Genomic DNA, 23,280 nt, shown 5'->3' with positions numbered 1-23,280 from the left:
TATGAAAGAGTACCTGCACTCCCAAATTTATAGCAGCTCAATTCACAATAGTAAAGATATGGAATCAAACTAGATGTACATCAACTGATGCTTGAATACACATATATGCATGATGGAATATTATCCATAAAAATAATCAAATCCTGACATTTGCAACAAAATAGATGGAGCTGGATATCATTATGCTACATGAAATAAGGCAGACTCAGACCACATATTTTCTTATAAGTACCACGTGCTTACCAATTGTGCCACTGCAGCCACAACTACATATTTTGTTATTTGTGGAAGTTAATATAGACAGAGTATAAAAATTGTGTGAAAGTCACATCATTCGGTGTATAGTTAGAAACATTGCTTCACTGAATCATGCCGTGTACATGACAATAACACTTCTTTCCCCACATCATAGTCATTATGAAGTATCATTAATCTTGGTTTTCAAGAAAAAATAGTATATATTTATATGTATATAGTGTCATATGTCATAAGACATGAATGTGGCAAAACATTAAAAACTTGTTAAATTTTAAAATTAAAAGATAATAAACCTAAAAATAAAACAAAAAAGAAAGAGCTCCCCAAAGAGTGACAAAGATGACCACTGTACACCTATTAGCTTAGCAGCATCAGTAGGACTTTAGAGAGAACTCCTCTCTCTAATTATGACAGAAGTCACAGGAAAGCTTCATGTTGTGCTGGCCTGTGTTATACCTTGGAGCTGACTACATAGTTTGAAAGTTTGGCATGGACATAATGGTTAACTTTTGGAAGAAGGAGATGTGATCAGAGATAGCTATATAAGAGGATTGATGTGTTTAATTAAAAACCTGCAACCTCAAATCTTGTTTCTGTGGAAAATACTAGGAACATTTCTTAATTACTTGATTTACTAGGAAGCTATGTAGTAAAATACAATTCAATGAGACAAGTTATTTTTATGGTAAGAAAGCTTTTATTTAATGAATACAAATTTCATAGGTACAACTTTAGGATTATTGTGTTTCTTCTCCCCCATACTCGCCCTCCCACCCCTACTCCCATCCCACCTGCTATCCCCTCTCCCATCCCATTCCTCATTAAGATTCATTTTTAATTAACTTTATATACAGAAGACCAACTCTATACTAAGTAAAGATTTCAACAATTTGAACCCCCCCCCCACACACACAAAGTGTAAAGTACTGTTTGAGGACACGTTTTAGAGTTAATTCTCATAGTACAACCCATTAAGGACAGAGGTCCTACATGGGGAGTAAGAGTACAGTGACTCCTTCTTCTTATTATTTATGACATCAGTGATCACCCGAGGCTCTTGCCATGAGCTGCCAACGCTATGGAAGCCTTTTGAGTCCACAGACTCCGTCAGTATATAGACAAGGCCATACGCAAAGTGGAAGTTCTCTCCTCCTTTCAGAGAAAAGTATATTCTTCTCTGATGGTCCCTTCTTTCCACTGAGATCTCACTCACAGAGATCCTTCATTTAGGACTACTTTTTTGTGTCTTGGATTTCCATGCCTGAAATGCTCTCATGGGCTTATCAGGCAGACCAGAGTACCTTAAGGGCTGGTTCTGAGGTCAGAATGCTTTTTAGGATGTTTGTCATTCTATGTATCTGCTGTAAAGACTGCTTCCCATGTTGGAACATTCTCTCCTTTATAATTCTATCTATTGTTATTACCAGACACTTGATCTTATTTATGTGACCCCTTTGACACTTACTCCTATCTATATGATCAATTAAACAATTAATATGATCACTTTAACACGTAAGATGTTGTTATTACCACCAGCTTAATGGGATTTGGAGTCCCATGGCAAGTTTTTAGCTTTACCCTTAGGGGTAAGTCCATGTGAATGTGTGCAGAACTGTACAGCTCCTTCATTTCTTATTCCCACTCTTGTTTTTTGCTGGGATCTATTTTCAAATGACTTTATACAACTGTGATTAATTCTATGTTAAGTAAAGAGTTGAACCAATGGTATTAAGTAGGCAAAAAATAAAAATAATAAATAAAATAAAACTATTCCTCAACAATCAAGACAAAGCTATTCAAGCTTTGTTTCTCATAGTGTCAATTTCACTTCTACAGGTTTCCTTTTAGGTGCTCTGTTAGTTATCACAGATCAGGGAGAACATATGGTATTTGTCCCTTTGAGACTGGATAATTTCATTAAGTATGATGTTTTCCAGATTCATCTATTTTGTTGCAAATGACCAGGTTTCTTTTTTTAACCATTCTGTAGTACTCTATAGAGTACATAGCCCATAATTTCTTTATCCGGTCTTCAATTGATGGGCTTTTAGGTTGATCCCATGTCTTAGCTATTGTGAATTGAGCTGCAGTAAATATGGGGGTGCAGATAACTTGTTTATTTGCTGATTTCATTTCCGCTTGGTAAATTGTGAGTGCAATAGCTGGGTCATATGTTAGGACTATATTCAGATTTCTGAGGTATCTCCAAACTGTCTTCCATAGTGGCTTTACCAGTTTACATTCCCACCAACAGTGGATTAGGGTACTGTTTTCCCCACATCCTCTCCAGCATTTGTTATTTGTTGTTATTTGTTATTTGTATGAGAGCCACTCTAACTGGGGTGAGGTAAAACCTCATTGTGTTTTAGATTTGTATTTCCCTGAGAGCTAGTGATCCTGAGCATTTTTTCAAGTGTCTGTTGGCCATTTGGATTTCCTCTTTTGAGAAATGTCTGTTTAAGTCCTCTGCCCATTTCTTGACTGCATTATTTGTTTTGTTGTTGAGTTTCTTGATCACTTTATATATTCTGGTTATTAATCCTTTATCAGTTGCATGCTTTGCAAATAATTCTCCTAATCTGTTGGCTGCCTGCCTCTTCACTTTCCTGAATGTTTTTTTGTGGTACAGAAGATTCTCAATTTGATGTAATCCCATTTGTTAATTTTGGCTTTGATTGCCTTTGTCTTTCGGGTCTTTTCCAGCAACTTTTTACCTGTGCCAGTATCTTACTGGCTTTCCCCAATGCTCTCTAGTAATTTGATGGATCGTAGATTTAGGTCTTTAATCCATTTTGAATGGTTTTTGCGTAAGGTGTAAGATAGGGTCCCTGCTTCATACTTCTGCATGTGAAAATCCAGTTTTCCCAGCACCATTTGTTGAAGAGACTGTCCTTGCTCCAGGGAATGGTTTTAGCTCCTTGGTCATATATAAGTTGGCTATAGATGCTTGGATTGATTTTTGGCGTTTCTATTCTGTTCCATCAGTCTATCCATCTGTTTTTGTACCAGTACCATGCTATTTTGATTATAACTGCCTTGCAGTATGTCCTAAAATCTGGTATTGTGATGTCTCCAGCTTTGTTTTTATTGTATAAGATTGCTTTAGCTATTTGAGGTCTCCTGTGCTTCCAAATGAATTTCAAAGAGAAGAATGTCTTTGGTATTTTGATTGGTATTCCATTGAATATGTAAATCACTTTCAGAAGAATGGACATTTCGATGATATTGATTCTTCCAATCCATGAACATGGAAGTTTTTTCCATTTTTTTTGTCTTCTTCTATTTCTTTCTTTAATGTTTTGAAGTTCTTATCATAGAGAACTTTGACAACCTTGGTTAAGTTCATTCCAAGGTGGTTTTTTTTTTTTTTTTTTTTTGTAGCTATGTGAATGAAATTGATCTCAGAAATTCTTTCTCAGCGGTGGCATTGTCTATGTATACAAAGGCTGTTGTTTTTTGTGTGTTGATTTTATATCCTGCTATTAAACTCGTATGAGTTTCAGTAGTCTCTTAGTGGAGTCTTTTTGGAGTCCCGTTCATATAGCATATATCATTTGCAAATAGGAATAGTTTGGCTTCATCTTTTCTGATTTGAATATCTTTGATTTCTTTTTCTTGAGGGAAGGATTTAGAAAGTAGGTTCTCTCCCCCCCCCAATACAATGAAAATCAATAAACTTTGAAAAACATTTAAAAAAATAAAATAGGTTCTTGTGTGGGTTACTTGCTATGACAGAAATACCTTAAGTAAGATAACATGAACAAGAATCCAGCACAAAGTTTTGTTGCTAGGGTCAAAATAAATCTAACAGCAAGCTCTACCTTGTCAGGTCTAAACATTATGTAAGACACTTTCCCAGCCTTGTCTTTGTGAGCATTCTGTGATCTTATGGAGGCTCAAATTTCCACAACTCTCACAGATGAGGAAATCTGTAGTGTGTTTCTGGCTTCATCCCAAAGGAAGGATAAAGGATGACAATTCCCTGGCTAAAGGAACTCAAAAGAGGACTTGACTAGATTAAAGTCACCTTCTCTGGGGCCAGTGGTCAGGCATTCTGCCTACATCAGGATCCTAGCATGTCTTATCTCCTCACTGGCTGCAGCTAAGGAGCAGGTATTCTGTGTGCCCTCTCCACACAGAGTTCCATAGGTTTCAGGAGATTTGAAGGTTCCTCCTTGATCTGATCTCAGTCATGAAAATCTCTGTAAAATCCAGGACTGAAAGAGCTGAGAAACTCTGTAGGAATTCATACCTTTGGTTTTCTGTAGGTGTGGGGTGCCAGGTCCTGGCCTTTTTAGAACTTGGGTGTCAGTACATATCTGCTTTGTTTCAATAGGTGGCAGTATGTCCTCTCCTTTAAAGGGTGTCTCTTAAAGGACGTATGTCGCTCCCCGTCTTCATGGAGGAACGACACAGGACCCTGCGCTGTTCTTTCGTCTGCTCGGCCCTCCCCGGGTTTGCTGCTGGTTCTTCCCGGGTTGGCTACTATCCCTTCCACCTCCGTGGAAGGGCAGTTCCCCCTGGCCACATTCCCCACTTCCGCAGGGGAGCGGCACACCGCCGGCCGGCTCTCTCGGGGGCTGCACAGGTGTTCCCCTTAGATGTTCCCCTTAGATGTTCCTGGTGCATGCCGTCTCTCTCCTCCTTTATAGTCCTCCTCCGCCAATCCCAACTCTGCTACCCACACGCCGAGCACGCTGCTCTCCTCCAATCAGGAGCAGGTCCTGCTGTTTATTGGCTGAACTGGAGGCAGCTGTGTAGAAGCTGTTTTCTTCTCTCCCAGCGCCATATTGTGGGAGAGCAGATGCATAGAATAAGTCTTAATTCCAGTAACTTAGTCTAGTCCGGATTGCTCCCCACAGACGTACTCATTGGAAGCCTTCTGCTGGCAGATGACAAAGGGACAATAATAATAAAGACAAATAGTAAATGTCTCCTATGGCCCTCTGTGAATATATTGTTCATGGTCCTGATCTTTTGACAGGATTACTTGAATTCATCAATAATAACTTTAGAACAAAAGTTGTATCAAGACACTTCTACTTCACACTCTGGCGTGATTTACTTCTCCCCTCATTAAGGACTCAGTATCCTGGGAAAGCAACGTAGAGCCCTATCCCACACTAATTTGTGATGGTTCTGTTTCCCTCTTTGCCATACCCTTTCCCTCTCTGCTTTCTTCAGTGTGACAAGTCCCAGTTGTCTCTCTGTTTACAGGATTGATTTATCCATCAACAGATGAAAATACTTTAATTCCTTTCACAATGGACTTTTTCCAAGGGGGCCTTTCAACAAATGGTTTGCCCCACTGAGTCAAACAAGAAAACAGATGTCTTACTAGAGGCTTGGTAACAGTGAACTGCTCTATATTCTCAGAAAAATGAATACTCTTGCCATGGGCAGTCTATTTTGTTTATAGGTGGGAGTGATCGCTTCCCTGGATAAAAGTGGGTTTTTGAGGAGGGGACAATAGGACCTTTTGATGTACAGGACTTAGGGTGCACAGCCCAAGTGTCATGTTCTCTCTCTTGAAGACTGCAATGTTGATTGTGACCAAGAAATGAAATAATCTACCTGAAATCATATAATATATCTGTGAGGTTATTCAACAAGCTCATGGAAAATGTGCATTATCTTTTAATCCCATTTCCCATGCATTTTTAAGTATACTCTTACATTATACATGATTTCATTTGCACAAATATAATAAAATTAATCTTTGCCCTAAGCTGCCTTCTTATTTTAAAAATAACCTTTTTCAAAGAAAAGCAACCCCTGTTAATATAGCAGACATGGCTGGTGTCCATGAAGATCTACTTGGATCTTTTTTACCAGGCTCTGTAGGCCATCTCCTTTTCTGTAAGCTGTAACAAGAGCTTGTGCTATTTGGAACACCCAGAGGATATTATTGGGCACAGTAGCTGCCTCACCAGTTTCTGGAAGTTGAGCATACAGGATCAGCTGGTGCAGGAGTACAAATGCCCAGTCCTTTTGCCTGTAGCTGGAGCTTCTCCAGGGCTCTATACACGATCAGGTTGAACCTGGGGGCTTCCCCTGAAATTGCTCTCTGGCTTGGGTTTCCCCATCTTGCTTTACTCACTCCCTTGCTTGTTTCTCTGGACACATTTCCTTAGCTAGTCTTCACCTAAATCCTTGACTCAAGCTCTGCTTTTCATCCTCAGGCTTTGTAGTCGCCTCACCACTATCCTAAAATTCCACAGCCAAGGGCACTTACCAGGTGGTGTCTCCCCTATTGTCTCTTAGCCAATCAATTTCCCTTTCCATAACCTTTTCCAGCTTTTGCATGTGTGTCATTCATCTCATAGAACTTTGTAGGAAGTACTTTTGCATTATTTATTTTCTTTTTTAAAAGATTCATTTATTTATTTGAAAGTCAGAGTTACACAGAAAGAGAAGGAGAGGCAGAGAGAGAGAGGTCTTCCATCCACTGGTTCACTCCCCAGTTGGCCACAATGGCCGGAGTTGTACCGATCAGAAGCCAGGAGCCAGGAGCTGCTTCTGGGGATCTTCTTGGGCATCTTCTACTGCTTTCCCAGGCTATAACAGAGAGCTGGCTCAGAAGTGGAGCAGCTGGGACTTGAACAAGCACCCATATGGGATGCTGGCACTGCAGGCAGCGGTTTTACCCACTACCTCACAGTGCTGGCCCCACATTATTTATTTTCAACTTTGTTTTGAATGAACATACATAGAAAAAATTACATAAGTCATAAATGTGCAACTCGGTGAATACCACCACCTCCTGGGTCAGGAAATGCACCTCTGTTGGACCTTGAGCAGCACCCTTTCATGTTCTTCTACAGTTGCTGCCCCCTCTTGAAAGATAGCCACCATTGGCCTCCTAATACTATCAGTTTTTTTTTATTTGGAAATGTTATATAAGTAGATCATAAGCTGAGTATTCTTTAATTTTTAGAATCTTTAGTTCAACAATATGCTTCTGAGAATAGGCCATATAGCTACGGCTCATTTATTTATTGCTGTGCTGAATTTCATTGTATGATAATTCCATTATTCCATCTTCTATTATTCCCTTTCAAAAAGAATGAAGTTAATCCTATTTAAAACATCTCCAAAGAGGCAGGCATTGTGCCATGGCAGATTAAGCTGCTGCAACTTGGGATGTCTGTATCCTATATATGAGTGCCTATTCAAGTCCCACGACTCTACTTCCAATCCAGCTCCCTACCAATGAACCTGGGAAGCAGCAGAGAGTGTGGCTCAGCTACTTGAGTTCCTTCCTCTCATTTGGGAAACCCAGATTGAGTTCCTGGCAACCTAGCTTTGGCCTGGCCCAGCCCTGGCTGTTGTGGCACTTCAGGAGAGAACTAGAAGATGGAAGATCTCTCTATCTTCCTCTCTCTTTGTTTTTCTACCTTTCAAATAAATAAATCTTTTGTTTATTTATGTATTAAGATTTATTTATTTATTTGTGAAGCAGAGTTACAAAAAGAAAGGAGAGACAGAGAGAAGTCTTCCATTCACTTTTTTACTCCCTAAATGGCCACAACAGCCAGGCTGGTCAGGCCAAAGCCAGCAGCCTGGAGCCTCTCCCAGGACTCCCTACACTTGATCTTAGCCAAAAGGCTGAGAAGGGATTCTCCCAGGACTCCTATATGGGTGCAGGGGCCCAGGGCCTTGGGCCATCTTCTGCTGCTTTCCCAGGTTCATTAGCAGGGAGCTGGATGGGAAGTGGAGCAGCTGGAACTCAAACCAGCGCCCATGTAGGATGCTGGCACTGCAAACAGTGGCTGAACCTGTTATGCCATGCCATGCCACAGTGCCAACCCCAATAAATAAATCATTTATTTAAAATCCCCCAATTGTCTTTTTGTTATAAACAGTATGTGCAACTTTTGCGTACTATCTTTGTGTAGGGGCCTCACAGAGAATTAAATTATTACAAAAAAAAAAAAAAGGAAATGACTTTGAAAAGGACATGGATGCACTTATAATTTCATGGTACAGACTCTCTCTGTCTTGGTCATAATGTGTCATCACTGTCTTGATTCACTCCATGGCTCTGGGCTCTGACTACACCCTAGAATCACCCGAGAGGTTTATAAAACACCAATGCCCAGGCTCTCTCCTTAGACATTCTGATCTAATTTTAATGAATTACTCAGCCATATTTTTATAAGCTCCTCCAGATGACTGTAATGCATACCAAGGCTGAGAACCACTTGCCGATTTGTTGAAACTGGATAATTCATGTGAATTCAAGTTCATTTCAATACCATCTCAAAGAGATCTCTTTCAGACTTTTTAAAGGCAGATGGGATGATCATGTGGCTACCCCCAACCTTTGTATTATTCCCCATTTAACCCCACTAGGAGCAAGGGACAGACTTCATTAGGTGGAAGTCTTTATCCTATTTAAAATCTCTCTTCTTTGCACCAGCCCCTCAAAGGCCCTCTGCCTCCCTCTATCCCCCTTCCCTGCTGGGTTTCTCCACTAGTGCTCCATAGTATTTTACTATCTCATTTAGAATGAATGAATACAGGAAAGATAAAGTGAGAAAAAAATTAAAATAATTTGTAACTTGTGTGGGAAACCTTTTCAAAATAGTACTCCATTTTGGAAAAAGGTTTTAAAAAAAGGCTTCTTTAGAGACTCATTAATGGATATAGGGTGCTTTGAATTGTCTATCTTTGTAAGAGGGGAAGAGATATCATATGGAAGAGTTTGGGTTGTATAATTAAAGAACATCAACGTGTTTTATTTGCTGCTAAAAAAAAAACACTGTGAACAATAAAAACCCAAAAGTAGAAGTTTTCTCTAGAAAACTATTTTTACTAAAACTTCAATAAGTGGGAAAATGTTTCCATTTTTATCTTCCAAATTTCAGACTGCTGAGGGCCAATTTCAGAAATAAAGAAGAGATATGGTAACATCTGATAAAAGGATAAGGAAAATTTTGCAAAGAAATCCAGAGATCCGTGAGAAACCATTAGGGAAAAAATCAATAGCACACAATTTGCATAATAAAAAGGCAAATTATGTGTAAGAATTAAAGCCCTATGGGAGAACTCCAATGCCAGCCACTGCAGAAGCTTCCAGTTCTTTCTACAAATATTTAATCAGTATTTTCTTTGTTCAAGGCATCGGTATACAGCAATGAACAAAATATACAAAAATCCTGTCTACATGGAGCTTATGTTCTAGTGGAGGACAGAGACAATAAATACATAAGTGGTTTTAAAGCATATAAGTCAAGGGTGGTAACTTCTATGGAGAAAAATTACACAGAGGTGTTTGGGAGGGTTGTATTGCAATTTTAAACAGGGGGTAGAGAGGACCTGGTGTAGAAGAAGACAGTTGAGGAAGGTCATGAAGGAGATAGGGGAAAAGACCATGTGGGTATTTGGCAGGAGAGCTTTCCAAAAAGAAGGAACAAAAGTACAAATGGGGATGGGATTTCTGCCCAGCAATTAAGCTGCTGGGTGGGATGTGCATATCCCTTATTGGAATGCCTGTGTTCATGTCCTGGCCCTACTCCTAGTTCTGTCTGTCTGCTACTGCACAGCCTGGGAAGCAGCAGGTAAGGACTGAAATACTTGGGTTCCTGTCACCCATGTGGGAGATCTGGGTTGAGTTCCTGGTTTCTTATTTCAGCAGGTCCCAGCCTTGGCCACCGAAGAGAAGCAGAGAATAACCTAGTGGCTGGGAACTGAACATGTGTGTGTCTCTTGCTGTGTGTATCTGCCTCTCAAATAAATAAACATCTTTTAAGTATGAATTCCTTATGTGGGCATGTTCCTGGAATGCTGGAGAAAGGAAGAATGTCTGTGTGGTTGGAATTGAGTAAAAAGAGTGAAAATGAGGTTAGAAAAGTAGGGGTGGGAGGGGTACAACCATATGGCCCTTGTTTTAGCATTTGTGCTTTACCCAGAGTGATGTGGGAGACATTGGAAGGTTTTGTGCTTAGGGATTAAATAGTATGACTGGTTTTTAAAAGGAACATTATGATTGTATTGCTACAAATAGATTTTGTGGATAGTCAGGGACAAGGGCAGGACAACTCTTGAAGTGTCATGATCATTTGAGAATTATGGGGGCCTCAAACAAAGAGGAATCTGGGGGTAGTGAGAAGTAGTTTGATTCTAGAGATATTCTGGAAACAGTTTACTGGCTTTGGTAGTAATTGGATTAAGCATAAAAAAGAAAGATATGCTAAGGAGAACATTAGTGAACAAATCATGTGTTTGTTTTAGTTCAATTTTGCAAACATTTGTTTTCTAATATATGTTATTTACTGTAAATGAGAGTCTTCAAAAGGTTTATGGAAATATGTATTATTGAAAATTATTTATGGATTTTTAAAACTTCCCCCCACAAATAAATATATTTAAATTCAACGTCTCCATGAATTTTTTTAAGTAGTTTCACATACCAGCAAGATGTAGTTCCTTCTACCAAGAAGCTTACATTCTGGAAAAGGGATTACATGTAATATAAATCAATAAATTTCATAAATTATATTAAATCTAATAATCAGAGTATGCTCAAGCTCTGAAAGTGGAAAGGGGTTAACACTTTCACAAAGACAAACTAAGATAGTGATAGAAATCCTGAAGATGTGACTAAATTGAGTATTGATGGGCTCACAAAGATTTTCTGAGCACCAGGAGGGGATAGAGAAGTATATTCTAGGGAAAGAGAGGTTATTGCAAATTCAGAGTCACAGAGGAATGAAACAGCATGATGTGTTTAGGGACCAGAAAGCAGTTTGGAACTGGGAACCAGTTTGGATTGGCTAGAACGTGAAGTGCAAGGTGAAAATACACTGAGAGCTGAAGAGGAATAATTGATAACAGGTCTTCCCTGCTCTGCAATTGTCCTGGGCTTTCCTAAAGGGGAGCCAGTGAAAGATTTTTAAATAAGGGAAAATTGTGATCGGATTTAAGTTTTATAAAATATCATATGAGTGGTTACACAGAGGTCGACTGGAAGGAGTAGAAGATGAGAGAGACTAGAAACCTAATGGACATTATTGCAACCACTTAAACAAGAACTGAGAGCCGGAACTAAGCTGATGGGAATGGGAGTGAAAAAGATAGATTTAAAAGATAGAAATAAAAAGTCCCAGGGACCAATTGGCTATTTTAGTGAGGGAGAAAGCAGACTCTGGGAGGCTGGAGAGATGTGATGCCACTGGTTAATATTAAGCAATTCTTGAAAAAAGCAAATGTCATGGAAGTGTGGGAAATTGATGAGATAGATTCTGGCATGTTAAGGTGAAGGGCCTGGGATCAAAAATGGAAACCTCCAAGGAACTGGCCCTGGGAATTATCAGAGACCTTACTTTTAACTATAGATTTAGGAATCAGCCACATGGAGGGACATTTGAAACAATAGGAATACATTTGAGTGTCAAGAGAGAGGTTTAAAGTGAAGAGCTGACTAAGAACAAAAGACCCAGGAACATCAATTTCCAAGGAGGACAGTAAAGCAAAACAGTGATTCACCCTGAGAATGTATGGTCAGAGAGGTGAGACAATAAGCAAACAAAAAAGGAGCCTCCAAAGTTAAAGAAGAAAAAAGGAGGGAGCAGTCAAGGTTAGCAAAAGCCATGGTAATATCAAATAAGGTAAGGATATAGACATATCTGTGAATTTGTATTAGGAAATAATTGTTGATGGGCCAGTTTTAGTGAGTCAGTAATTGGGTATGGGGTAGGTAGAAATCAGATTTGAATCGTTTGATGAGTGGATAGGAGGTGAGAGACTGTAGACACATGTATAGACTATTCTTTCAATGAGCTTGGTGGTAAATATACAAACCCTCTGTTCAACAGAAAGTGAGGCCATGCCTTGACTCAATTCCAACCACACAGGCATTCTTCCTTTCTCCAGCATTCCAGGAACATGCCCACATAAGGAATTCATACTTAAAAGATGTTTATTTATTTAACTATAGTTAAGTGGAGGAGGTGTCTTATTCAAAGCTGTGGCAGATATTGAAATCCAAGTGAAGTTAGAACATGACTTTCCCAAACCACATAGGGGAGTTTGAAAGGGTCCTAGAGCATGAAGGACCAGAGCCAATGTCTGAGGCTGGATTAGGGGACCATGGACAAGACATCTAGGTCAGGAGTTTGTAGACAGATACTCAAAAAGAATGAGCAGGGAGCAGATGCTATTCAATATGCTATTGAATCTGTAGCTCAACAGCCCGATCAGGAATCCAAGTTCAGTGAGAAAAGAATTGCAACTAATACGCTAAGCATATGGAGAGAGATGCAGGCATGGGTTCAGGATGTCAGGACAGATATAGTAGAATCTAAGAGTAGCAGGAAGTACTTTCATATATGTGAAGATTTCACAGAGACGGGGGTAACTGATGATTAAAGGTTGGGGTCTGGCCATCGGTGAGGATGACAGGATGGAGTAGAAAGAAGATATAGATTCTCAGGCTGAAGTTGCAAAGCTGATGAAATCCTTTCTGTGGACACTGAAGTCATCTAGGATGGTGGCATAAGTTGGATTCCTCGGAAAGAACATGTCTAAGACCTCACTGAACATGGAAGAGTGACCAAGTGATGAAAATAAGAGGACAGAAAAAGCCAGGTAAGATCAACTTGAACCTAAAAGAGAGTTCTGCACATGAGTGGCATGTAGTGGTGGAAGTGACCATTGGGAAGAATATTTTCAATGCCTCCTTGACCTGCTGTACACTGGGAGAGCTACTACAAGAAGTAATATCCTTGAGTAGGGACAGGAAGTGGACAATTCCATTTCAGTAAAAGCAGGTTAGGAGAGAAGATCATCATCACCATACCCACAAAAAGTATATGCTCCCAGAAACTAAGGATTATCTTTTATTTTCTACTAGGACTATAGAATTAAGGATTTACAGGGAATCACAAAAGACAGTTGTACTGACTGGATAGTATTTAATATGATCACGTCTTAAATAAGAAGCCATGAACATAAACATTTAAAACCAAATATATAATAAATAATCATTAAGTTATAAGGTACAAAGTTCATATAAAAACTAAATTCTCAGATGCAAATGTAAATGCAACAGAGCAATAATATGGAATAATAATGCTACAATTTTATACAAGTGTCCAAGGAAGACACTTTTGGCTAAAAGTAAAAGTCATGATTAATTTTCCCTGAATTCCCATAACTCCCATGACCTACAACGATTTCCTGCCTGCCTGTCTTCCTGCCTTCTTTCCATCCTTCCTTCTTTCCTTTTTCTCTTGGAACATTTCTCTTGTTCTTGCAGTGAGCATTGCTACAAATACATGAAAATAATGTTGAGTAACAGAACATCAGACTCAGTAAAAAATAATACTCAGAATTATGGTCAGATGTTCCTATAAGAGTATCCTGAACTTTATATACTTATAGACATATAAAGCTCTAAAAAAAGAAGAAAAGCAGACTAGACTTTAGATTTTTAAGTCCAGCACCCTACAGATAATAAAATGGAAACCCAAAAAGTTTAATCACTTGACCATGACTTCACAGCCAACAATATTTCAGATCTCCTGTGTCACCATCCACAGATAAACAGTAATGTTCTAGGGATTATCCTTCTGTCAATTTTAAGAACTGGCTAAGTCTTGAACACTGAGCAGCAAAGATGGAGCAGTTCACATCTTCTTTCTTCATCTTGTTTATTCCAATGCATCGCATTTCCTGCAGTCTTGATGTGATCTTTACCTAAGTTTTTAAACTGTGTTTAATGAAGGTTCTTCACCAATGCCCCATTAAGTTATTTTTACTTTTAAGGTAGAGACCCTGAGAAAGAGGACTACAACAGAGATTTTTTAACAATAAGCACACCAAAATAAATATGCTATTTTAAATATAAAATCACAATGTCAAAGAAATCAACAGCTGTAAAGCCAGACAAGAAATACAGACTGCTTCCGTCCCAAGTCATCTTTGTGCCTGCTTTCAACTTTATCCCAAGAACCTGGGCTGGCACCATTTGATACTTAAGTGGACTTTAGATGCATATTATCACCATTAGATACATATTTACATGATTTCTTTGTAAGACCATACTGTAAGTTTTTTAAATCATTGAGATTTGATCACATAATTGAACTATATGTTCAATTTTCTCCTCAGAATATAAAGCATTTCCAATCCCACATCTTCTCATACACTCAGAGTCATTTTAACAATAACAGATTCTCAAATAGCTTATATATTCTAGTGAAAATTTTATTTTTCTAGAGTTTTTAAACTTTATATTTAAACAAACTCTGCTGGAGTTAATATGAAGTGGCGGTTAGAGCAGGTTGCTTGTTTTCACTAACCACAGGTGGAAGATTGGGATGTTTTGCAAAAGTCTGTTTTCAATTAGGATAAGAGTGCTGGTCCCTTGATTTGTCTCCTGATTTTGATTTTATATAGGTGAGGGAATTTGTCTTATCAAGAGCATACAAAGTGTCTAAAATACTAAACATGTTTTGAAATCCCTTGATACCAGCATTTCATTTTTAAAAGAAGGGAATAAAAAGGAAAGAAGAAAGAAGGAGACACACATATGGAGTTATTGGCTCATTCATGATACAATCACTATAACAATTTGAAAAGAGAGTTATAAAACTTTTTAAATTCTGTTTGGTTCCAGAAGACTATCTGATATATGCCCCTGTATAGCTCTTAATGGCTATTTCCACAAGCTTAAAATATTAGCTTATTCAGGGACTTACAGGTTGAGGGAAGGTAATCCTAAACCAACTTTTTAATACTCTATTGCCATTTCAAAAAGAAAAGACAAAGAGGCTATCCCATAAATACATTCATATCTATAGTATTTAAATATTTTGATAAGCCCAATAAAGAACCTTTTTTGTAACCATGTGGTAAAGTCATCCCCCAGTATGTAGTAAATTACATACTTAGATGTTAGACATTCTGAGATAAAACGTAAACTCTTCAGATAAAAGGTTTTAGACACTCAGTTTTCATTTCCTTAAAAGAATAAAGACTTTGACTTTTCATTTTGATCCTATACTTCTATATTTTCAACTTGAATGAAGGTATGCACCTTTTAAGGATAAACGTAATAAACCTCATTCTTGTGGTAATCAAGATCAAGATTTACTGTAAGATCAGTAAGTTCCTGAGCTGATTTTTAGGTAAAACTTTTGACTTTCTCCAACCAAGAAATGTCATAAGTTGGGAAGTAAGATAAAGGGTAAATTTCACAAGTCACAGAGATCCATACCATCAGAAATCAGGCTCTAAAATAAGTTCATAGGTTTTGCAAGTTGACCAACCACAGAGCATATGGATGGAACTGAAGTAGGATAGTAATTTGGGGAAAATTATCCTGACTTTCCACACTGACATGAGTTTTTTTTTTTCTTCCCTTCACTAATGTGTTGGACTCTTCTACTTGGAACACCAAGAAGCAAGTCTCATTATGGTATTAGAGTATGTAGAATAGTGTCCAGCTTCAAGTTAGACCCACAGGACTCCTCTTATCTCAGGTGTTCAAGGAGATGCTGATGAATCATCTGTGGAGACAGCACACTGTGAGTTACCCAAAGAGAAGACACAATGTAGACACAAAAAGGTGAAGTTGAAAATAAAACATAATTTAAGGTAGGTACCTTTTGAATAAGTGATTTCAGTCTTTCTAGGAATTCTTTAAGGTTTTTTTTCTCATATGAATAACACGAAGGACATGTCTAAAATAAAAAACAACATTTCTCTGTAAAGCTGTTTTTCTTATTTAATAAAATGTCCATTTATATTTCTCCCAGTTAGAGACATAGATTGTGTTCACTGAAAAACATTAGGGAAGTCCATAAAGTTGTTCAGAAAATAACAAAAGGAAAAATTCCTCATAATCTCATTCCCAGAGATAATCACTGCAGCGTTTTGATGTTTGTCCTCCTGGTGACTTGGTTTACTTTACACTGGTTGATAATTAGCTTTTTAAAAATATATTTAACAGATTTAAAGCTCTTCCTAAGTGTTAAATATTCTTCAAAAATATGATATGTAGTGGTGGTTGTGTTTTTCCACTGGGTTTGATTGATAACGTGAGTTACTCATTATATTGGGTATCAGCATGGCTCACAAGTTTGCGTATGAATAGATAGGAGGTTACCAGGGTCCCAAAAAACTAGGGACTATTGAAATTCCCCAAACTACTAGTGCTGGTCACCTGTTTAAACTCGATACTGACTTTGCTATGGTATGCACAGCAATATTCTTTTTTTTTTTTTTTTTTTTTTGACAGAGTGGACAGTGAGAGAGAGAGAGAGAAAGGTCTTCCTTTGCATTGGTTCACCCTCCAATGGCCGCCACGGCCAGCGCACCGTGCTGATCCGAAGCCAGGAGCCAGGTGCTTCTCCTGGTCTCCCATGGGGTGCAGGGCCCAAGCACTTGGGCCATCCTCCACTGCCTTCCCGGGCCATAGCAAAGAGCTGGCCCGGAAGAGGGGCAACCGGGACAGAATCCGGCGCCCCAACCGGGACTAGAACCCAGTGTGCTGGCGCCGCTAGGCGGAGGATTAGCCTGTTGAGCCGCGGCACCGGCCTCACAGCAATATTCTTTAAAAGAGGACAGTAAAGTGAGGTTTATGTCAGTTTCTCTAAGTTCTTGTCAGAAAACTAGAACATAGCTCCTATTAATAAGAATACATTATATATGACCGCTTAATCCTAATTATAATTGGATTCTTTCCCTAATTACTTCCTCACTTTGGGACGCTATATTGACATTCTAACTACCAAGGACACTTAGAAAATTCTAGTTGGGTTGCTGGGCACTTTCAAGTCTGTAGACTTAAAAGAAGTCACCCTACTTCTGGGGCAGACATTGGAAGCTCAGTGTGTGTGTGTGTGTGTGTGTGTGTGTGTGTATCTAATAGATAATAAGTTAATATACATTAATAAGATAATAATAAGTTGATAATAGTTAATAATTACAAATAAGGTAGATGACAAATGACAATCTTACTGGTCTGTGTTTCTGTGTTTTCTTTGACTTTGTGCTAGGTAGTTTCCTCTTCAGCTGTTTAATTAATGAGCTTATTCTCTTTCCATTGTCTCCTGCATTTGCTGGCTTGAGTTGGGCCTTCTGAAAACATGAAAAAGCTGACTGCTCACAGCCTTTCTGAAAGAAAGATAATTTGTAAATGTTAACAAAATTTATTGAGAAAGTTTATAAATCACCTTACAATCCTGTTTCTATATCATTGCAGATCGGATCACATTCATTTCAGCAGATAAGTGAAGTTTGATTTTACCTCTTACTTCGTCTTTGAGCTGAAGAGACAGAGGTGCCTCATCTTGGGGAGGAAGGGACATTTCTCTGCCTCACAGAGAAGAGAGAAGCTACCCTACTTTCTTACAGTCTTTTATGCCTAATGCCACACTGAGGGCCATTTTGAGGTCTAGGTGATGGGCAGAACCTTTGTGTTTTGCAAGGAAGAGGTAGTTTGCTTTAAAAATATATTTGCTGAATTATAAGGCTCTAAAATTACACTGTGACTGGTGGAAGCTTTGGGTAAATTATACTGTAGTCTAAGAATTTTTATTAATCGTTTGTTTTGTCTCTTTAAGTACAGAAGAGTGTCTATCAAAGACATGTTGTGACATGACATGACATGACATGACAGTACATGACAGTTCGGTGAGTGAATGCTCAGTATATATTTGCAGAGTGAATAGAGGAGGTGAGTTACAGCCCCCGCCCCCCTACTTTGGGAAAAGGAAGTGGGTACCTGCCTCTGATGGCATATTCTAAGATTCAGTACACTGGCCATTGACTACACCTGACAATCCCACAATCCCATTCACAGTCTCAGGTCAGTTGGGGATTCTGCCTGAACCAAGCTGTCAAGGAACAAAATCTGAGACTCGTTCAACCCGTGAAAGGGAAGACCATTTCTCAGATGGTAAAAGCAGTGTCTCAGAGAATGAACAAGAAGGCAGAACGAGCATCAGAAACTTGGCTTTTAGTTTGGTCAAATAACTAGTACATGGTGAATAAGCCAAAATCTTAGCCATCAAACTAAAAGGAACTAAAATTTATTGGAAGAATGAAATTTATACTGACTCACTGAAAACCTTTTAATGCTGATCTAAGAGCTTGTATCCAAGTTGTTGAATCCAAGCTACTTTTCTCTCAGTCAGTGTGTATAAGTCATGCTGTTTCCCCCCGAAGTTGCTGAGTATCTTTGTTTCACTAATGTGTATGGAAGCTGCTACCTTATAACCAACTGAAAACCTCAGTCCCTCCCAATCCCTACAAATGCTGTCCTATACATAACAAGCCTACCTGAATCTTCCCATGGACCACCTGCTGAAAATAGCATCTGGCGTGCTTTGCATTTTCCAACCCGTATGCTTACCCAACATGAATGTTGATTAATAACATGCATCTTTAAGACACAAACTCATCAGTCTTGCTTTGCATATACAGCCACAAGCCGAGAACCAGCTTATCTGGTTTCCTTATATCAGGGCAGCCTGCCTGTCACAGGGCAAGGTGGCGTCCTTTCCGTATGATTGCCAAAACGCTTATTTAATAGAAACTATTTATAAATGTTAATTATAGCACTTTTTTTCCTTGAAAACCACATGTTCATATTTGTTGAAATTTTTTTCTTTTCTCTTCTTTTTGACCACAACCGGCTTAACTTACTGGAAAAAAATAATATTCATATTTAAAGAGGTAAATTTTCCAGCTGAAACTGAAAACACTAACTGCTTCATCCGTGATGATCTGAGAAACCAGCATTTCTCACAGAGGCCCGTTTTGCTGAGTTAACATTTTCATGTGTATGTTGAAAGAAAATTGGGTTCCAAAGAAGTAAAAGGGCCCTACAGAAGCAACCAACGCCCTGGAAACAAAATTGCCAGGAATGGTCAAGACCAAGCTGCCTTGCTGAAAGCCTCTGAGTGGCAGCAGAATGTTACTATGAGTAACGCCCCTATGAGTATGGCTGCACGGCCTCTCCCACCCTTCTTGGTCACCTGTGTTAAAAGGCAAGAGTGTTTTGCTTTGTTTTGTTCTGCAAACAGCACTGTGTGATCTGGAAGACGAAAGTGCTGGATTTAGCTTTAGATGCACATCAAAGACAGCCTCAAAGAGGAAAAGAAGTGAAGAAGCTGTCCCTGCTAACTGCCAAGGCTGTATTGAAGAGAAGGAGTGGAGAGCTTAACCTTGGTCAGGCAGCCTCACGTGTTGTGTCACGCAGCTCACAGGTTCACGTATAACACTGTCTGGGAGCATATCCGTTGCTTTCCTTTGCTATGCCTCGGTCTTAGCAGACTCCCCGGGGCAAGGTTTTGTTTCCCCTATCCTTGACTACAAGAGAACCTGAGGAGTTTCCTGCCTCACGCTAGTGTTGCAGACTGGAGGGAGCAGTAAGGAAGTCAGGCATGTGTGTAAGAAACCCCACCTCTCCTTAACCAGAGAATGCATGACGTGCTGCTTTTTCTAGGGGGCACACTTGGCTTTGTTGTTTAGCAATTGAATATTTTAAATATTTGCTTTCTTCAAGCCTATGTTTAACCAGCTTACTTTTTTTTTTCTTTTGCAAAGAAAGCCCTGACCATTTACACTAGGAAGCCCTGCTAACTGGGCAAAATGTCCATTGTCTAACACACAAACTAGCTTTGTATCAGTGTTTCTCAACAGTGACTACATTGACATTTGGGATGGTCAAGTCTTTGCTGTCAGGGCTGTCCTGTGCCTTCTAGAATGTATAGCAGCCTCCCTGACCTCTGACTACCAGATGCCAGTAGCACCCTCACCACACCCGCAGTTATGACACCTGAAAGTTTGTCCAGACAATACCAAATGTTCTCTGCAGGGCAATCAGCCCCAGTTCAGATCCACTGGTTGTAGGACTTGGGGGTAGGGAATGGCTGGCAAGGCCATTTTGTAAAGACCTTAGATAATCACTAAATAACTGCAACACTTAAGTTATTTTCTCTTCATTAAACTTATTAAATCTCTTAACAAACCCTGATTTGATGGTAGCCCTGAAAACCTTGTTCTAATGGTAATGTGTCCTTGAACCCTTTTCTTTCCTCCTGAGTTTGCCTGCCAGTATAGCTTAAAGATTTTAGCTATACCATTACTCGTATCATAGGCAGCACTGCTTGATAGATTATCAGACAGATACAGTGCCGCTGAGACAAACTTCTGTCATTGTGATGTAAGATCAAAAAATATATCTTTCACTTTAGAAGTATATAAAGAAAGGCACATGGGGTCATTTCAAGTTAGAAAATGGGATATTTTCTTTCTTCTTTTGCAAGTTCAATTGCAATTATTTATTTTTTATTTTTTTAATTTTTTTGACAGGCAGAGTGGACAGTGAGAGAGAGAGACAGAGAGAAAGGTCTTCCTTTGCCATTGGTTCACCCTCCAATGGCCACCGCAGCCGGCACACCGTGCTGATCCAATGGCAGGAGCCAGGTACTTATCCTGATCTCCCATGGGGTGCAGGGCCCAAATACTCGGGCCATCCTCCACTGAACTCCCGGGCCACAGCAGAGAGCTGGCCTGGAAGAGGGCAACCGGGACAGAATCCGGGGCCCCGACCGGGACTAGAACCCAGTGTGCCGGCGCCACAAGGCGGAGGATTATCCTAGTGAGCTGCGGCTCTGGCCCTCAATTGCAATTAGACTTTAGTTAGGAAACTCTGGAAAAGACTCTAACCAGAGTGGTTATACAGGGTACTTGAGATGCTGAAAATCTATGCTTTGATGATTAGGCACCTTGATTAAGAAATATTCTTGGGGTCAGCATTGTGGATAGCGAGTAAAGCTGCTGCCTGCTGTGCTGGCATCCAATATGAGCACTAGTTTTTGTCCTGGCTGCTCCACTCATGATCTAGCTCCCTGCTCATGGCCTGGAAAAAGCAACAGAAGATGGCCCAAGTGCTTGGGCTACTGCACTCACAGGGGAGACTTGGGTGAAGCTCCTGGCTCCTGGCTTTGGCCTGCCCAGCCGTAGCCATAGGGGAGTGAATCAGCATGTGGAAGATCTCTCTCCCTCTATCTCTCCTCCTCTCTCTGTAACTCTTTCAAATAAGTATATAAATCCTTAAAAAGAGAGGGAGAGAAATAGTCTCACTTATTGGAAAAGTCTTTCCTACAAGCTGAATGTGCTACTTTCATTTTTAGATGCTGCTTATTAGAAAAGGACCTAGTAAATGAGAGCAGTTATGTTCAGAGCTAGAGAGTGAATTTTAGAGAAAAGCAATAGTTGTGACTCACTCACTTTCTAAACTTTTACACATAGTCATTTACAGTAATTGTTTTCTTTGCAATATATCTTCATAAGTCCCCCCCCTTTCTACAGTCCTAATTACGGGTAGCACTTTCATGGTTATCCTAATTTATGCAATTAAAGGACTATGACAATGAAAACATCTCCCCAGTTGCTTTTATACTCTGAGGGTACCAAATCAGAAGACCAGATTGAAGAAGCAACTAGGGAAAAAGATCAACAGACAGCACTCTTCAACTGTTTGCCAGGCCTCTCCTCCCAGGACTCTTGTGGATTTAAGTGACTCAAGAGATGGACTGAAATGTTGAAAATGGTTCTTTAAAGACCTCACTGAAGGCGAAAGACAAGACTCACTGAGGCCAAGGTACATTTGAATTGTATTCTGAAGGGGTGCTTTGATTACTATGCTACTATCCCTCCATGCTGTCCCTGCAGTCTAATTATTTCACTTTCTTTTTAGTTTGTTACTCAAGGGTGAACACTGCTTCTTCAGGGATATATCTATATTTCTTACATAAGATTGCAAAGAGGCCTCCAGAGCCTCCTACAGTCTCACTAGCTATTCATTATTCAAAACTGTTCATAATATAGATTGCTAGTTTTGTTATTCTGTCTCAACAATACTACTTAGTTGTACTCTTAGAGATATTTGAAGATAGATATTTATTTTATAAGGAATGTAATATAGCTTTTTATTGCTTTATTTGTTGGTAAATGAATATTTCATGAAAATACAAATAAAGTTTTACCAATTATGAAATCTCTAAATCATTGAAATTAAGTATATTCCTAAATTAAGTATATTCCTATTAAATATATTCCTAAATAATCATTCTAATGCCTTTCTTATTGGGATTAAAAACTTATATCAAATATATTTTTAAGAAATAAATTCAACTGTCTTACCTGTACATCTTGTGGAGCAGGTAGAAAATCAGGGTCCTACGAGCAAAAGAAAATTAGTTCTGAGTTATTTTTATAAGTTAAAAGTCTAGTTCCATGTTAACTGAAGAATATTAATTAAGTTTCATTGTGACAAGTATGGTCTTACCAAGTCATTCACATCACTTTGCAGCTGATCAACAATATCTAAAAGTTGATGCATTCTAATCATGTAACGATCTTGCCCTTTGGAGCTTGATTTATGGGCCACTGTCCCCAAGAAGATGACCATCAGACAGATGACTATCCTTTCCATGTTGCCAGCACTGGATCTCGTGAGAACAGCAGTGGGAAGACCTTGATCTCGTTTTCACTTCAGTTTGACTGTGAACAGGTTGTCAGTAAAGCTACCTATTTATTCATCCTTCAAGGAGAGGTAGAGCCCTCCCATTGCAGCCTGGAAATCTTTGTAAAATGGATCAATGTGAGTAACTCTTTTTTCTTTTCCACTGGCTAGGTATACGTGTGCATGTGCTAACGTGTGGGGGCAGGGATTGATGGAGTCAACGAAATATGCCCCATCTGCACCTTAGACAGGAAAAAGAGAGAGATGGGTGAATTCCAATTTTCAGCATGAATCAAGAAGTATGTGTGTGGTAAACAGTAGGTACTACAAGACTTCAAAGAAGTAAACAAAAACACTTTGATCTCTTTTTCTTTGCATCTCCTGGCATCTTACCTGATCTCTCTGACAGTCATAAGAGCACTTCAATAATGAGTAAAGTGGCAGCAAGTTCTTGCAGAACTTTTCCTGATAGTAATGACTGTGTCTTTTGACTGAAATAATCCAGTATTCCATCATAAAGTAAGAGGAAAAGCTAC

The 23,280-nt window shown here is 39.2% G+C and overlaps 1 protein-coding gene across 1 annotated transcript in view; it reads right to left on the bottom strand.

Annotated features, from left to right (window-relative positions):
* The window catches only part of IL21 (interleukin 21), a 39,696-nt gene extending 16,930 nt beyond the window's left edge, over positions 1 to 22,766 (bottom strand). The window contains exons 1-4 of the mRNA XM_051819844.2: positions 22,568 to 22,766; positions 22,423 to 22,458; positions 17,227 to 17,382; positions 15,801 to 15,947 (exon numbers count right to left, since the gene is read on the bottom strand). Of these exons, the coding sequence (XP_051675804.2) occupies positions 15,801 to 15,947; positions 17,227 to 17,382; positions 22,423 to 22,458; positions 22,568 to 22,714 (486 nt within the window). The 5' untranslated portion in view covers positions 22,715 to 22,766. The remainder of the gene's footprint in view (positions 1 to 15,800; positions 15,948 to 17,226; positions 17,383 to 22,422; positions 22,459 to 22,567) is intronic.
* Positions 22,767 to 23,280: the final 514 nt, after the last annotated feature.

Source organism: Oryctolagus cuniculus, chromosome 8 (assembly GCF_964237555.1).
Source record: "Oryctolagus cuniculus chromosome 8, mOryCun1.1, whole genome shotgun sequence".
Taxonomy (NCBI): Eukaryota; Metazoa; Chordata; class Mammalia; order Lagomorpha; family Leporidae; genus Oryctolagus; species Oryctolagus cuniculus.
The sequence above is the reverse complement of the archived record's forward strand: the minus strand, read 5'-3'. Positions and strand labels throughout refer to the sequence as shown.